At 41.2% G+C, this 18354-nt stretch overlaps 1 protein-coding gene across 3 annotated transcripts in view; it reads right to left on the bottom strand.

The window, feature by feature from the left end:
* The window catches only part of Cysltr2 (cysteinyl leukotriene receptor 2), a 42022-nt gene that overhangs the window by 16747 nt on the left and 6921 nt on the right, over nt 1-18354 (bottom strand). Inside the window, exons 2-3 of one of the 3 annotated variants that reach the window (XM_021227693.2) lie at nt 3803-3947; nt 441-1640 (exon numbers count right to left, since the gene is read on the bottom strand). The exons of the other annotated variants lie outside the window; for them this stretch is intronic. Of the exons in view, the coding sequence (XP_021083352.1) occupies nt 628-1596 (969 nt within the window). The 5' untranslated portion in view covers nt 1597-1640; nt 3803-3947 and the 3' untranslated portion in view covers nt 441-627. Of the gene's footprint in view, nt 1-440; nt 1641-3802; nt 3948-18354 lie in introns of those variants that run through there. 3 annotated transcript variants of the gene reach the window in all.

The raw sequence follows: 18354 nt of genomic DNA, 5'->3' as shown, positions 1-18354 counted from the left end.
TTGTTGCTAGAACCCCTCTCTTGGAGCAAAAATGAAATTACTCTTTACCTCTCAGTATCGTTCGCTCTCTTTTGTCTGAGTCCTTCTCCTTTTCCTCTCGCCAATATTGTCTGAACTTGCTTTGCTCCAGAGCAGTCTTCCTCTTCAAACCAAAGCCCGCTCCTGAGTTCTTAGGATGTTCTCCAAGCTGCACGATGGTTTGGCTGTGTCCCAAGGGCTTTAATGAAGAAAGGATCTGGAGAAGTTGGGGTGCTTGAGGATGCCTTACAGTTAGGAATTTAGACTGCCTGGGCCGGAGATCTAGCATAGGATCTGAAGCAAAGCATGACTTACTGTGTTGGACAATTTTTCCCAATGTTACATTTCAGCATGCGATATTCCAGTAGAAAACTTTTTCTACGTTTCTGATTTAGTCCCAACTACTAAAAATACACCTAATGAAATTTCTGAAATAAGCTTTATTAGCAAAGTTGTGGTCAATTAAATGTTGGGAACCCAAGACTCGTTGGTTATGATGCAAATACAAAGTAATCTAGAGACCATGAGTGAATGGAGGTGGGCACCAAGACTCATGGTGTCCATCACACCTGCATGGCAGCTCCCTGAACTCTTGATTCTGTTCTTCAGCTATACACAAAAGCGAAGGGCACACTTTGCCTTTGATCTCTGTAGACAATCTTTACTGAACGCATCCCTTAATCGATCTTTGAAATTCTCCCCAGCAAAGTAGTAGAGGAAGGGATTGAAGCAGCTATTGGTTGCAGCCAAGGCCAGTGTGATGACCATGGCCTTATGTAACTCATCCCTACATGAATCTGCATTCCATGTGACCAAGTGGAAGGTCCGCAGTGCGTGGTAAGGCAGAAAACAGAGGAGGAAGATGATCATGGCAATGACGATGGTGATCAACGCCTTCCTGTGAGAAGCCCGTAGACCCGACTCTGGAATCTCCACCTTCAACAAGGCCCGGATGATCAAGAGGTAGCAGATGGTAAGTGTGACAAATGGAAGTAGGAAGCCTACCACTAAAGCAATGTGGTTCATGATCCGTAGCGTATCTAACTTTTGGGGATTCAGCTCCAGGCACAATATAATGTTGTTCTTCTTCTCATAGCCATTGTTCAGAAGCATTGCTGAGGAAGCCATGATGAAAACCCATATGATCCCACAGAGGATCCAGGCGCTCTTGACGCTGGTGACATGGAGCAGTTGGAAAGGGTGGACAGTGGCCAGGAAACGCACAACACTCAGCACGGTTAGGAAATAAATGCTAGTGTACATGTTGACATATAAGGAATAAGACATAATTCTGCAGGCTATATCCCCAAATATCCAGTTGGACTCTCTGAAATAATAGTCAGCTCTGAAAGGCAGGGTGCTTATGAACAGGAAATCAGAAATGGCCAGATTGAGCATGAAAACATTCACAGATGTGGACTTCTTGTAAGTCTGTAGGAAGACATATATGGAAAAGCCATTTCCCAGGGCTCCCCAGACGAATATGATCAGGTATATGATGGGATAAAATTCTTTCTTGAAGCTGTCTATTGTACAGTTCCTGCCACTATTATTGCTGAAGTCCCCTGTTGGTTCCATTTCTGATAGGGAGTTGGAGAGAGGCTAGGACATAAGCTTTCTCTCTATATTGGGATTAAAAAAGATAAACACAAAAATTACTTTGTTCAATTCCACTGTTTTTCCTGATCACTGATCTAACATTTGCAGCAGTCACTCTCACTTGGAGAGAAGCAAATTCCTCTGGCACCCTCTTCTGACCTCTACAGGCATCGGGCATATTCATGATGGACCTACCAGCATGCAAGCTAAACCTCCAGGCCATAAAATAAAAACAGTTTTTGAAAGAATAGCCAAATAAAGTCCCCCAAGCAGGAAGTGATAAATAAAAAAGTAGCCTTAAAATATTAGAAGAAAGGAAAGAGCATGATGAGCAAAAGAATGCAAGGTCAGCAGCTTCCCTTCCCTTTTTCAAGTTCAAGTTATATTTGATGCTTGAATAAAAATTATAATACTGTCTGATATGGATTTAAGAGGATGTGGAAGAGTCATTGACTACTATATCTGCATGAGGGGAAATAAAGATATATGAAGGAGGTTAAGATTATATACCCCATTTGAACTGACAGACTGTGCTAAGAGGTTGTGATAAGAATATTTACATGATGTAATAGCATAAACTAAAAAAATCTATACAAAAACATATCCTAAAACACTAAAGATAAATTAAATAAAAATTTAAAGAGTTCACGTATCAAGTAACCAATATGAAACTAATGAAAAGAAAATAAGTAATACAAACAGAGAAATCAGGGAATTACAATCCCAATATATTGATAGTACACTAAATATCAATGGCCTAAATATACAAATAAAAAAGATGGATTGGAATATTGAAATGTGAAAACAAAAGACATATCTAGATACTGCCCTCAAGAAACTCACCTCAGATAGCAATGTTGACAGGAAGAGAGAAAAAGGAAACAAAAGTAAGTTATTCAAATCAAACCAAGTCAGAAATTGCTCCAGATTTACGAGCAAAGAAAATTCCAGAAAACATAAAGTAAAGGAATATTCTCTATTGATAAAGTAACTTCTCCACTATGAAGACCCCAAGTTCTAATGGGATGCACCAAGCAACAGAGCTATGAATAAGTGAAGCAGAACTGACAGAATTGGGGAGGCAAAGCCACAGGTACATTAGTGACCTTAAAACACGCCCCCAACCACTAATAGAGAGCAAATAGGCAAACACAAAAAACACAGAGAAACTAAAAGCATCTACACCGGCCGATGGAATTGGCATCAACAGAACAGTTCATTCAACAGGAGCATCACATACTCTCTTCTCAAGTCCCCACAGAACATATACATCACCCCCACAATTGCCCTACCTATAGTCACATCTTGTCTTCTGGTTTGTGAACCAATGATTTTAACCAAGATCTTCTTGTGACCACTGGCTTGAAATGATCCATCGAAGCCTGGTGGCTTCACAACTGAAAACAACAGACTACCTCACCTCTAAAATCCATCAGTAGCCAGTTGTTTGGCGGAGAGAGGTATGAGCCCCTGTAGAATCTGTGACTGGCTGTTGACAAACCCAGTCTCATATAGGCCTCATGCACCCATTCACAGCTGCTGTGAGCCAATGTTTCCAGTGGCTTTGTCATACCCAGAAGATAGTTATTTTGTAGCCCTTCCCCTTTTCTTCCTATTCTTACATTGCCCCATCCCCTGTGTTCCCTCCACTCCCTAACTCCCCTCCCAGATTCAGGCCGATGCTCCAATATCCTATTTGGGGCTGAGCGCTCAGATGTCACTTAGTGTCAGCACCTCGAATATCCATGGATCCCTGTTTTTACTGAAAAGAGAAGCTTCTCTGAGTAATGATGAGGTTAGCATCTCTCTATCTCAGGTGGCTGGTAGGGTAGTATACATGTGCCAAAAAATTTTAAAACACCAGCTATTTGAATATACATACCCATCTAGATATGTAAACATAAAGGTATATTAATAAAAGATCTGTTGTAGATTGTTATAAAAATAATATACAGAACAAGTAAAGTTAGAATTGAGTCTTTATGTAAAATAATTATTTTATGCCCATGAGTAATTTTTGTCAATAAAATCATTATTTTTGTCTTCTTTAATATCCTTTAAGCTGTTTTCAGAAAGATTCCTTGCTTTCCCAAAACTCAAAGTTAAGTTCCTAGCAACTATTGTTAATTGTGGTTTTATAGTGTTGGCAATAATTATTTCTTAACTTTAGATAGATAGGACTTACATCTTGTCTGTTGAACAATTGCTCGACCCTTATTTTCCCAAATCCAGGCCCCAGAACCAGAATAAGAAGGCCCTCATATGTCTTTTGGGGCTCAAACTTTCTTCATGTTGCTACAAGTGGCCTCTAACAGATGGTCTCCTTCATCCTATGACAAGAAAGACAATGTGGATAGTCAGATTTCTAAGTAACCTTTGAATTTTGATAAATTTAAAACTAATATGAGCATTCTTTTGTCTGTTCAACTTCATCATAAAAACTGATAAATAAAGATAAAAGTTGACTATATTTAAGTAAAATACGTTAATAAACATATATTGTGAGGGCTATACTTTTGCCTTAGGTTTTAAATAAAGTGTGCTTATTGGGTGGAGAAAGAAATCGCAAGGCCCCACCCCCTCGCCAAGAGCTATTGGTAGTTGATGGACTGGAGGAGGAGGTCTCGGTTTTCCCTTAGGCCCCAGAGGATGGCCTTGCTTGAATGTGCAGGCCGCGCTAATTGGACTTACTGGGCTGCAGAGAAAAAAAAGGGTATGAAGCTGGGGGGGATGTGAGGGGCTTCTGGGAGGAACTGGGGAGGAGTGTGGAGTGGATATGATCAAAATACATTATATATGTTTATAAAATCCTTCAAGAGTAGATAACTAAAATTAAATACTCAAAAAATTAATAGAAGCCTGTTTATTCTTAAACAATAAACTTATTGTAACAGCTTTTAAGAGTCTAGGCCCACAACATCACTTTTCTTTTCAACCATGCAAATTCTGAACAAGTCAGCAAGGTATCAACTAAACCACAGGGGGAACATCAGAGACCTGTTATGTATTTTGGTCTTTCCTTGGGTCTAGTGGTCCCATGTCTTGGCTAAGAGTCGCATCTTGCTGCAACAGGACTTTTAGAAACCTTGACCCTCTTAGGCATATACCCAAAAGATGCCCATTCATACAACAAAGATGTCTGTTCCACTATGTTCATAGCAGCTTTATTTGTAATAGCCAGAACTTGGAAGCAACCTAGATGTCCCTCACCCGAAGAGTGGATAGAGAAAATGTGGTACATCTACACAATGGAGTACTATTCAGCAGAAAAAAATAATGGAATCATGAGATTCGCAGGCAAATGGATGACACTAGAAGAAACCATCCTGAGTGAGGTAACCCAGTCACAAAAAGAGAAACATGGCATGTACTCTCTCATATATGGATTTTAGACATAGATCTGGGGAGTGCCAGCCTACAATCCTATGGCCAGACAGTCTGGGAAACAGAAACTACATTTAGTGGCTGGTTAAGTACTGAGCTGAACTCAAGAAAGCCAGTATCAGAGAGGGAGGACTGATGATCAAAGGGATTAAGACTGGGCTGGTTTAACCCCCAGAAATAGCTGACCAGACAAAGGTTAACTCTTGAATCCCAGGCATCAGCCTGGGAATCCAGCATGGGACTGATCAAGACCCCCTGAATCTGGGTGTCAGTGAGGAGGCCTAGGTAATCTATTGAGCCCTGGGCAGCAGATCAGTACCCATCCCAAGTATACACACGGACTTTGGACTCCCATAGAACAATGTGAGGTACACTCTCACCCTGAACTCTTGGGGAAGGGTCTAGGCCCTGCCCTATATGAAATGACAGACTATGGACACCCCCATGGAGGGCCTCACCCTCCCTGGGGGAACGAGGGGATAACGGGGGGGGGGATGGGGGGAGGGCACGGGAGGAGGGGAGGGAAAGGGAGAGGGACCTGGAACTGACTTGTGAAGCAACCTTGTTTCTTATCTAAATTTAAAAAAAAAGAATAAATAAATAAATAAATAAAAAGAAACCTTGACCCAACTCAGCTGAGTTAGCTTTGGGAACCCCAACCAAACTTAGCAATTTCCCTGCTGCTTTTATTAAATGGGGGGACCTCAGTCACCCACCCTATGCAGCCTTCTTGGCTTTCCTCCATGCGTTACTATAACAATCTAAAGTCAGTGACCATGCACCCTCCTGCTTAGAAAAGATGTCCAGAATCTGGTTCCTCTATTAGGAAATCACCATACCCTCTATAGACTTCTAGTATCTCCTCTGATGCTCCTGACTTAATTTTTGGGTGTCACTGGCTCATAAGTAAAAAGAAAAACTAGAAATTGCTAAGATTATATTGTCACTGACTTGAATTTACTCTTAGAATGTCAACTTCCTCTAGAAATAAAATGTTTGAATGGCTGAATAAATTGGCCTCAGGTAAACCTGCCAGTTGAGAAAAGAGAAAGGTTATTTATGCTGATGTAAAGTATATGAATTAGAATGAATCCAATAATTCAGAATGGTTAGAAATGAGATCGTTTAGGTTAAGGGCCCTATATCTAATCCTAGACCTTGAAGGCTAAACCAGAATAATTTGAGGCCAACCTGGGCTAAACAGTAAGATAATAGAAAAGGGTGGAGGATAAGGCATGACAGGAGGAGGAAAGGGGATGTTCTAGACACCCTAAAACCTCTATAAAACAGCAAATGAACTGAATAACCATGAGCAAATTTGCTATTATAGAAAGAGCTACACTAAAAGTTACATTTGACAAAAATTGATTCTGGATACTCCCACAACAGCCATGGTCAGTTAGCAGTGACATTAAGCCAGGATTGGTGGGGTAATTTACAGGATTGAAAAAAATACCCCCATGCCACTCTGACTATGACAACACCAACCTCATACAGCCATAAGAGCAGACCATGGACAGTCAAAGCCTTGAGATCCTCTGAGCATCCATCCCCTAAAAGTCTATGGAGTTATTCCAGTCTACATTTATATCCAGATTGCATAAGGCCTTGTCTTCATTGGAGCTCTCTGGCTGTAACAATAGGGGGTGAGGAGTAGCTTGCTTTTATCTTTCCAATTCAGGAAGCCCCAAGTCTCCTATTCAGCCAAAGAAACACATCCTTCCCTGGTATGACTGTTAAAGAACAACATAGTTTTCTCTGTTACATAGAAACTTCTTTGTCATCATCATCATCTACAAACATCAGCAAAGGTAATAAGAACCAAGGGCATTCTAAAACTCTCAACCTGGTGACAGTGGTGCACGCCTTTGATCCCAGCACTCATGAGGCAAAAGCAGGTGGAGCTTTCTGAGTTTGAGACCAGCCTGGTCTGTAGAGTCTCAGAATAGACAGAGCTACATAGAGAAATCTTGTCTCAAAAAACAACAAAAAGAGGGCTGGACTTGTAGTTCAATGGTAGAGTGCCCGCCTAGCATGCAGGATATCCTGGGTTTGATTCCCCAGTATGAGAAAAGAAAAGAAAAACTAAAACTCTCAACCTAAGGTTGTCTCCTGCTGTGGTGGTTTGAATGAAAATGCTTTCCCATAGACCCATAGTTCATTAGGAGGGGTGGCTTTGTTGGAGTAGGTGTGGCTGCGTTGGAGGAGGTGTGTCACTTGACGTGGGGTGTGCTTTGAAGGCTCAGAAACTCAAGCCAGGCCTAATGGTTCGCTATCTCCTTCTGCTTTCAACTACCTCTCCAGCTCCATATGTACCCACACACTGCCATGCCTCTCACCATGATGACAATAACTAAACCTCTGAACTGTAAGCCAGCCCCAATAAAATGTTTCCCTTTATAAGAGTTGTCATGGTCATGGTGTCTCTTGACAGCAGTAGAACACTGACTAAGATACCTGCCATGCTACTGGCCTTCTTTCTCCTGGAGAAGTAACAACCTCCCTCTGAGTTCCTAAGAGGGGCTTACTTAGGGGTTGCTTCCAATCCTGGATTCTATTCTTTTATTCCCCAATGGAGGACTATAGTAAAACTGGTGCTTTCAAAAGACTCCCCAGGGCAGCTTCTGTGTAATTTGAATACCAGATATCTGGTCTTTTGGAAATGACATCAGAGAAACACTCATGACTCTCTATGGGAAAGATCTTAGGGGAACTGTGAGAAAGAAACCCAGCTAACCAAAAGACTTCAATACTTTTATCATGTATCATGTTACTCAATGTTACTTGCATCATGTTACTCAATGAAAATGGCACTTGTAGTCAAATACTAGGAGTGTGTTACTTAAAGAATCCTAACTCTGAATGATTGTGGGAGTTGCTCGGTTGCTGGGTTTCAGAAGTGAGCAGCCTCTGCTATACGCTGTGTGTCAGCCACTGATTGTAGAAATAGGTAGCTTCATACAAGACACAACAAAACATGCGTTCTGGTCATCCTCAGTAACTCTACAACCATTGTTCATCATTACATTGTGGTCGCCTCTATTATCTGATTCAATATGCCTTCTCTCCCTCTATCATTCTGAACCAATTATTGTCTTTTGCTGCTCAGGGGAAGAAAACTAATTTCTTTGTAATTTTTTTTTTACATAGACCACAATTACTGTTCTAATTTAACTGATTGCTCCCAAAGCTTAATACCTTTTAGGAGAAAAAAGCATTCCAAAAACAAATTTTCTTTCCATATCCCACTGATGCTTAAGTTTCTGTTGCATAATTAATTCCAGATATCAGCCTTTTAATTTTTAAAATTATATTTATTTATTGTATGTGAGTGCAAGTGTGCAGTCACAAATTAGGACATGTGTGCCTACACACACACACACACACACACACTCATACTCACACATGAAAGTCATACTGCGTGTGTAAATCCTGAGGGAGTTTGTTCTGTCCTTCTTGAAGGCAGGTCCCAGAGATTAAACTCAGGTTCTCAGATATGGCTGCAAACACCATTATCTACTGAGCCATATTACCAGTCACAGAATCATCTTATAACCATCATACATTGACTTCACATCAACAACACATTTCTGCCAAGGTCTTGACATGATATCAGAAAAATCTAATCTTTAAAAAAAAAGAGAACAACAACAACAACAAAAAATCCTCTGCTGGGTTAAAAAAAAAAGTCATTTCATTTCAACAATTGCCCCCCACAAAGCTTATTGCTGTCATAATCAATGACCTGTTAAATGCTCCTAATAATACAGTCTGCCCCACTGGGACAGTCATATTGACACACAAGAACTTGTCCTGTTAGTTAGAGAAGTTCAGATATTCTAACTACCACCCCTTCTGGGAACCATGCTCCCTCCTCTATCCCCAAAGGATTCAGGGAAACCTCCAGAAAAAGCAAACACAGGACACTTGAGCAAACTGCTGTTGGAAGACCCAGATTCCTGCATTACATGTGTTATGAGCAACAGCTAGCATAGATGGCATGGCAGAGTTAGGGACAATCATCAAAAGCTGTGTCTGACCCCAGAGAAAGGCATATGGGTTTCTGTTCTTGTTTTACATTTGAATTTATTCAGCAGAGCTGTCTTGAGTAATCACATTAACCTTAGTGTTTTCATAACTGGAGTTAGAATTTCCGTCTGCACCTGCATAAATGCCACAGAGAAGTCCCTAAATGTGGAGAGGCCCCCTGGATGACAAGGAAGTAAACACACACTCTCTCTCTCTCACACACACACACACACACACACACACACACACACACACACACTTGGGGAATATGTACTCATTGCCCAGGTACTAGTTTCCCTGTTTCCAGAATCTATTACAGAGGTAATGACCACGTTTATTTCTGTCCAGTCTTCTTTTAACTCTGTTTTAAATGACTAGGCAGCAGCACAAAGCCTGTAGTAGTTCCTTTCTCACACTTTCCTCCTGAGACACTCCTTTCCCAGTTGTTTAAATGTAAGATCTTGAAGACAGAAGCACCTCGTCAACAATTGAGAGGCACACAAAGTAGAAATAAAAAGATTTTCTTCCTTACAGGTCCTGGCAGGTGCAGAGCGTGTCAGGAAGCTACACACACCTAAGTCAGAGGGTACAGGTAGGGAGAGAGAGAAAAACCCACAGAGGGATGACTTATAGTGGAGTTATGGGAGCAGACACAAGATCCAGACGTAGCCTTATGTATCTTCATGGTGCATGTGGGGTATGGTGGCCAGGGAGGACAGCCAACGAGGGTATGTTAACTATTCTACAGGAAGCCATCACAGGAGGTGGGAGGATACTGAAGCCATCTGGATCAATCACACTGAGGACCTCTGGGTGAGGTGCTAGCATCAGAAACTTTCAAGAGTGACTGAGTCCTGATTCTGGTATGAAAAATTAAATGTAAGTGTTTTAATTAGTTCTCTTATGTGTTAGAGGTGTGTAGGTATCTGCACATGAGTGCCCAAAGAGCCCAAAGGTATCAGGTCACCTGAAGTTGGAATTACTATCAGTTGTGAGCCACCCAATCTGGGTGCTGTGAGCTTAACTCTGATTCTCTACAATAAAAAGTACATACTTTTAACCATCTCTCTAGCCCTAACAATTGAATTTAAAATATATGCTTAGGCAACATAAAATTACAAGAATTCAGCACACCAATAATGTGCACTCTCCCACAATACAAATCCACCGACCCAACTTTGTTCAATTACAGGCATTTTCATAATGACGTTTGACTAGATGGCATTGCCCCTAAGAGTCTACATAATAATCCAAAGAATAAGAAACATATAGGAAAGCACTAGTTTAAGCTACCCAGAGAGATAGAAACTAATTTCAGATGCAGGAGGAATGTTCTCCAATTTTCCTTCAGACACTCATGTAAAAATATGACTCACAAAAATAGCTGGTTTATTATTTTTTAAAAGCACATGATACACTTGGAATAAATTATCTTTATGAAACTCATCACTATGTGAAATGAATAAACACCAATAAAAATGTAAGTCCTAAGAAAACTATCTGTATGAATATTGTCTCCTTTAGGGTTTCTGTTGCTGTGAAAAGACACCATGACCATAGCAACTCTTACAAAGGAAAGTGTTTAATTGTGGTGGCAGCTTACAATTCAGAGGTTCAGTTCATTATCATCGTGGTGGGACACGGTGGCATGCAGGCAGACATGGTGCTGGAGAAGCAGATGAGAATTCTACATCTTGCAGGCAACAGGAAATGGTCTGCGACACTGGGAATAGCTCGAGCATAGAAGAACTCAAAGTTCCCACACACAATTAGATACTTCCTCAAACAAGGCCTCACCTCCTAATAGTGCCACTCCCTATGTATGAGTTTATGGGGGCCAATTACATTCAGACTACCACAAATAAATGTAAAAAAAATGTTTTTATTTGTTTGTTTAATTCTGAACTTCCTAGAGTACTTTTGACAAAACATGAATTCCATGAGATACTATGAGATCCTTTGCTAAAGGAACCACCATGGCCAAATCACCCTGAGAAATATAGCAATGTCTAGTCACCCTTCCTTTTGGGAATTCAGTCTGGTGTCGGCAGTTTCTCTCCTTCTGTTTAGCTTTGGCTTGTTTTGTTTTTTCCCCCATGAAATACTTTTTAGAAAGTACTCCATGGAAACACTGATCACTCTCAGGTTATTCTAGTTAGTTTACAGGGGAAATAGTTTTTGAACACTGACAAGTTGTACTATCCCACAGAACAGCTCCCGTCATTGTGCAACTTATCCAGAATGTGACTAGAGAGAAGAGAAAGGGAGTACCACCTGGTGGGAGATAGATCAGTAAGAAAAGTAGGGGGCTGGGTGTGTTTCTAGGCACTCACTCTCAGGTAAATTAGCATTTCTAAGCCTTCAGATTGTGCTGGCTTCCTATGGCTGCCTTAACAAAGTACCATAAGCATGGTGCCTCAAAACACCAGAACTTTATTCTTATTCTCTTATAAGCCTAGGGGCTATATGTCTGTACTCAAGTTGTCAACAGGGCTGAGAAGTCTTTAAATACTGGAGAGAGGAATCCTTTTTTTTTTTTTTTTTTTTTTTTGGTGTCGTTTATGCATGTGATTTTAGCTTCCTTTCTGAACTGCATTAACTAAGCAGCCCACTACTTTCCACCAACCCAGACATAACAAGAATGTCATCACACAACAGCTGAGGCCTACAACAGAGATCTCCCCCACTTCGTTGTATCCACCTACAGATTTGGAATATCCTTTGAATTATGACTTCTTTTTTTTTTTTTTTTGATTTTATGAGACAAGGTTTCTCTGTATTGTTTTGGAGGCTGTCCGTCCAGCCTGGCCTCGAACTCACAGAGATCCGCCTGCCTCTGCCTCCTGAGTGCTGGGATTAAAGGCGTGCGCTGCCACCTGGCGAATTATGACTTCTTATCTTCTATAGCTACACAAATTTCATGAAACCATCTCCTTGTTGGACTATGTTATTTAGGGCTACATGAACCCATATTCTTGGGCCATGGTCACCCAAATTTACCTCAAAACTACACTGTTTCTCTAAGGCGAGATCTGTGGTTTTGTCAGCAATCTAAGAAAATTTTATTTTTGATGCATTATGACTGGACTATAGAAAAGTTTGTAGCTCTGGCTTAGAAAAGCCACTGGGTGCCAGGAGCAGATCTTAATGGTCCATTCGGATGGGAGCTTAGAAGACAGTGGTGTCTGGAGACATCTAGACAGTGGAAGCCTAACTCAGGAGAGTTCAGAGGGGAGCTGTGGATCTCTGCATCTGCTTCCAGCAGTTACTGGATGAAGGTTCTATGATACAGGTAGCCATCAATCTGATTACAGGGGAAGGCCAGCTCAGCTACCCTCTCCACTGATCCATAGGTCTTGGTTGGGGCCATCCTTGTGGATTCCTGGGAATTTCCCTAGTGCCAGGTTTCTCAGTAGCCCCATAATGACTCCCTCCATCAAGACATCTCTTTCCTTGCTCTCCTTCTCTGTCCTTTCCATCTCTACCACCCTCTTCCCTCATGTTCTCCTCCCCCTTCCTTTCTCTCCTCCCCTCCCCTTCTGCTCTCCCTTCTCCCCCTAAAACTCTCCCAGTTTTCCCAGAAGATCTTGTCTATTTCCTCTTCCCAGGGGGAATCCATGTATTTCTCTCTTAGGGTTCTCCTTGTTAGCCTTCTCTGGGGTCAGGGACGGCTAATATTCACTTATGTCTGAGTGCATACTGTGTTAGTCTTTTTGGTACTAGGTTACTTCACTCAGGATGGTTTTTTTTCCTAGTTCCATCCATTTGCCTGCAAATTTCAAGATGTCATTGTTTTTAACCACTGAGTAGCACTGCATTGTGTAAATGTACCACATTTTCTTTATCCATCCTTTGGTTGAGGAGCATCTAGGTCGTTTCCAGGTTCTGGCTATTGTGAATAATGCTGCTATGAACCTAGTTAAGCAAGTGTCCTTGTGGTACGAGTGTGTTAGAATATCTTTTTTGACTGATTACAGACTCTTGAAAAAAAATCAAGGTCTTTTCTTGGCCAATCAAAAATACAACACAACTCTAAAACTTAGCAGCCTCTAAAAAAGGAAAATTGTTATTTTAGAACCTGATCAGACTTCTTAAAAGCTTACAAAAACTGGCTTATAGTTTACAGATAATTCCAATAACCACTGGATAGTTTCTCTTATATTTTACAGATAATCCCAGTAACCACTGGATAGTTTTTCTTTTACATGAACTTAGGACAAAATTTATTATTGTTCATGTATTATTTATTATTTATCTCTGCTCCTTCAGCTTTAAAGACAGGTAAAATAATTTGGGAAAGTATTCATTATCTACTACTAAGGCAAGCAGGATACTCAAAAGTAAAGGAGGATTGTTAAAGGGTAGAGAAAGAAATGTCTGGCTTTCATTTGTTTTTAGTTGCCTTACAGACCTAATTATTTTTAAATCCTATTTAGGAAAAGCAATTCCTAGGTACCTGTTACAATAAGACTTACATTTTAACACATTGTTAAATTTGTTAAAACAACATGTGTCACCATGTTTAGAATATATTTATAACTATACAATATTAAAGATATAATGTGGTATTTTCAGCTTCCTGGGTTTTCATTTGGAGTGTGGTTATCTTATTGTACTGGCTGGTTTTGTGTCAACTTGACGAAAGTTAGAGTCATCAGAGAGGAAGGAGCCTCGGGTGAGGAAATGCCTCCATGAAATCCAACTGTAAGTCATTTTCTCTAATAGTGATCAATGGAGGAGGGCCCAGCCCATGGTAGATGGTGCCATCCCTGGGGTGGTGGTCCTGTGTTCTATAAGAAAGCAGGCTGAACAAACCAGGGGAAGAAAGCCAATAAGCAACACCCCTCTATGGCCTTTGCATCAGCTCCTGCCTCCAGGATCCTGCCCTGTTTGAGGTCCTGTCCTGACTTCCTTCAGTGATGAGCAGCAATATAGAAGAGTAAGCTGAATAAACCCTTCCCCCCACAACTTGTTTTTGGTCATGGTGTCTCATTGCAGCAATAGAAACCCTAAGACACTTGTCAAGACAGAATAAAAGGTGTTTCCTGAAAGTCTTCAGGGAAAATAAGACAGAAGCCCTCAAGTAAGAAAAACAACACAGAAGGTACAGACAGTGTGTTTTCAGCAAAAACAATTAAAGAAAAAGTCAACACTTCTAGATGAAAAAGGATTTTTGTGTCACAAAGTAAAATTTCATCCCAAGATAAAGGATTGTTCCAGAGCAAAAAATAAAAGATAATGACACAACAAGAAAGCCAAAGAATCTCATCAAAAGCTTGTGAGAGTTGACATTTAAAGACAAATGGCACGTATGTAACTGGGTTGGCTGTGGTAGGCCAGTAAAATTTTCTATGGTCACTTTGCTCTTCTGAGGGAGAGCTGGGCTGACTCTCCATTTACAATAAAAAAGTTACCTTAAGCATTGTTCTTTTCATAGGAATACATATAGAAATACTGACTTAGAGAACAAGGGTTTTATGTTTTATCAAATGAACAGTTAAGACCTGATGATAAGATTCAATTAAAAGCCAGATTCTCTCTGGGTAAAGCCTTTCGTTACTGCCTAGCCACTGCCTGTGTGTGCAGTGGAGTAATCCTATTGAGAGAATTACTATTTGTGGCATTCTTGCTAAGTTAAAAAATAAAGATAAATGTAATTTAGTACAGAAAGTAACATCTATTTGTAAAATGTATCCTACTGTAGAAACTGTTCATTGTGTCCTGGTCATCAGTTCTCTGGGCTGGTGGTTAAGTCAACAAATGTCAATAACCATCAAACTTGACAAAGGCTTACTCTTCTTTGACCTGAGACATTTCCATCAGTTCTTCTAAATCTATGACTCGAACTTTTGGGAAGCCTCAGTTATCTCTTTATAAAATAAATATGGGTGTCTTATTAAAATGGACAGAAGAGAGCTCAGAGAGATGGCTCTTGTAGGGGACACCTACATGGTGACTCACAGGCATCTGTAACTCCAGTTCCAGGGGATCTATTGCCCTCTTCTGGGTACACACCAGCTCACAGATATACAAACACTAGGAAAAACACTCATATACATAAAGTACAAAATTTCTACACACATACACACACACACACACACAAAGACAAAGGACTACACAAGCCAGCTCAGCTAGAGTGACATTACACACGCTCATAAGGCACTTTTTTATTTTTATTCATTTTTTAAGATTTTTTACATATTTTATTTACCTTTTTTTCAAAATAAGATTAAAGAACTTCAGTTGTGTTTAAAAGTGAATTGACATCAGAAAAACTTTTTTTAATATATATATTTCCATGCTCTCCAACTATGTGGCACAGAATATTAAGTAAATATTGGTCCTACTATTTTTATTTTTATTTTTTTCTCTTCCTTTTTTTATTTAAGTTAGAAACAAGTTTGTTTCATATGTCAATCCCAGCTCCCTCTCCCTCCCTTCCTCCCCATCCCTCCCCACCAGGCCCCCCAGTGCCCTACACAATCTCGACTCGGATCCCCAGGTAGTATGAGGCCCTCCATGGTGGATCTCCAGAGTCTGTCATTTCATCCAGGGCAGGGCCTAAGCCCTCCTTCAAGAGTCCAGACGGAGAGAGCCTCCCTCATTGTGGCATGGGCACTCAAAGTCTATTTGTACGCCAGGGATAAATACTACCCAAGACCCCATAAATTATGAAACATGGCAAATTCAGCTTTGGTTACACCCATTACAGGCTTCACATGGTGAGCTCCCAGAGGTCAAAGAACTAGAGGAGTGACAACCAAATGCAGATGATTTCATCAACTAGAAAAGGGATCAATTGAAGACTCAGGTCAGCTTGGAGGGAAAGGACTCTAGGAGGTGCCGCTAACCACTACCTGCCTGACAGAACTTCAGAGACAAACTCTCGGATTGGCATTTCTCATCTCACACTTAGTAACGACGTCAAAGAGCACAGCACACAGACCCCAGGAAACTGGATGATATTTATCTCAGCTACATCAGCAGCGGGACTCCCCAAGTAACGGACGTACAACCCCTCTAACACATGCCTGCTAGCTCTTAGTTAATGTTTCCAATTCTTTTATAGTTAGATATTTTTTAAATCATTTAAGATATCTGGAACTTTCTTTGGTATATTCCTAAGTGAGAGGAGCAATGCTAACTTTGATCTTAAGGACGCTATGCACCTGTTTGTTTGTTTTATGATTTTTTTGAGACAGGGTTTCTCTGCGCAGCTCTGGCTGTCCTCGATGGAACTCACTCTGCAGAACAGGCTGACCTTAAACTCACAGAGAGCTGCCTGCCTCCGCCGCCTGAGTGCTGGGACTAAAGGCATGTACCACTACCCCCTTGGCTGTATGCAACTTTATTAATCATGTTTTTTCTGTAACTAATTGCTTACCCAGACCACCTACTTTACTTAATTCTTCATATTTTAAAAGGGTTATTTTCTTCACTGCATTTGTTAAGGAAGTCTCTCACAGGTCATTGAAAATATGACTACAGTAAATGGAAGAGATCATCTTCAGTTCTGCAAATGCTACAGGGATTTTCACTGCCAGCAGCTGAGTCATGGAGGGCAGACCAGACTCCGTCTGAAGACACCTAGACTGATAATCTCCTGGCACCAAATGACTAACAGGAAGGTAGTTTGTATACATGTACTTGCCAGAGGGAAGGGAAATTGTAACATCTTGCTCAAAACATTTTAGTATTTGAAATCATTTCTGGAATTTTCCATTTCCTACTTGTGAGCCACAGTTGACCACAAATAACTTAAAACCATGGATAAGAAAGACTTCCATAGATTTCCCCCTGAAATCCAGTAGGACAAGTTTGACTCTCAGTCCTTCTACAATTGTCTGTATAATCTTTGCTCTCCAAGTTTGGGTTCTAACTTTTAAAATGAAGCTAACAAACTTAGTTCCTTAGGACTGTTTTGGGTTTAACGTGAAATGAGGTGTTAGCTCTACACTGTGCATTACTAACCAAATGCTCATTTCTCTCTTTCGCCAGCTCTGTGACCTGCTGAACACACAGACACTCCTGACACCCAAGGTTGGGTCTTCACAGGCTTTGGTAGATAGATGCATCCCACTGACCATAGAAGGCACAAGCTCCTACTCACTGCACATGCAATTCTTCCAGGCCCCTGTGTGAGAGATCATGTCTAACTCCACCATTAACCAATGATGTCGCCATACCACATCCTTAGGGCACACAGCAGTGGGGTTTGATGGTCCAAGTGAATCCACAGCCCTGTTATGTCTCCGCTCTTCCCTTACATCTACTCTATTAGCTGTGGGGTTGATTCCTCTGCGGTAAGAGGCCTTCGTTTTGATAACACCTGCAGGTCGTAACTCTCCTCACAGCTTTGTTTTGGTTTTTGGTTTTTTTCACTGTATCCCACGCTTCAGAGCATAACTGGATCTTACCACCCACAGACACTGCACACCTCACTGAGGACCCTCCTGCTTTACAGTCTTTACAAACGGCAGCGCTTGCTTTTCTCCATGCTATGAACAAATGCCTGGCAAAAAGCAACTGAAGGATTGGGGGGGTATGTGGGGCCATGATTTAAAGGTGTATAGTCCATCAGAGACAGGAAGGCATGGCAGCAAGAGTCCAAGGTGACTGGTCACATTCAATCTGGCCAGGAAGCAGAGAGCAGACAAGAAACGGAACTTCAGTGTCTGCTCCCAGTAACGTAATTCCTTTAGCAAGACTCCAGTTACAAATGTTTCTGTGACCCTCCAGGCCAGTGCCACTAGCAGAAACCAGGTGTACACACAAGAGCCCACGGAGGACATTTTATATTGAACCTGCAACTGGAATGTTCAAACGAGAAGGCTTCCAAAGGTCACAGATCCAAAGCTGCATCATACTAGCTGAGGTGCCTTGAACAAGTGGTTTCTGTATCTGCAAACGCCACAGTGGATGCAGCTAGCAGGAAGGGGAGGTTCAGTGGTATGCACTACTCTTATTCAATTCCAAATGTATGACTTAGGAAAGCTGTTCGGTGACTCAAACAGGTCTGAACCAGAAAGGACTACAAACAAGGTAAGAACCCACATAACCACCACTGTCTGGGGGTCAGAGGCATCCTGGCTACTGTCAAATAGCATGACTACATATTAGCCAAGCCACATTCCCCTACCCAGAGGAGAGTGACCACTGTCACAGAGCCAAAGTCTTGCTTGTTTCACTTCCATAATTATTAGGGCAACATTAACTAAGCCTGCTTCCTTGAAATAATGCAAGACCTCCCCTTGCCTCTGAAGTCTTTAAGAGTAGACACCTTGCTTTGTCGGGCAGGACTGAAGCTATGGACATCAAACTCCC

Source organism: Mesocricetus auratus, unplaced genomic scaffold, assembly GCF_017639785.1.
Source record: "Mesocricetus auratus isolate SY011 unplaced genomic scaffold, BCM_Maur_2.0 Super-Scaffold_2245, whole genome shotgun sequence".
In the NCBI taxonomy this organism is placed as follows: Eukaryota; Metazoa; Chordata; class Mammalia; order Rodentia; family Cricetidae; genus Mesocricetus; species Mesocricetus auratus.
This window is presented reverse-complemented; position numbering and strand designations above follow the sequence as displayed.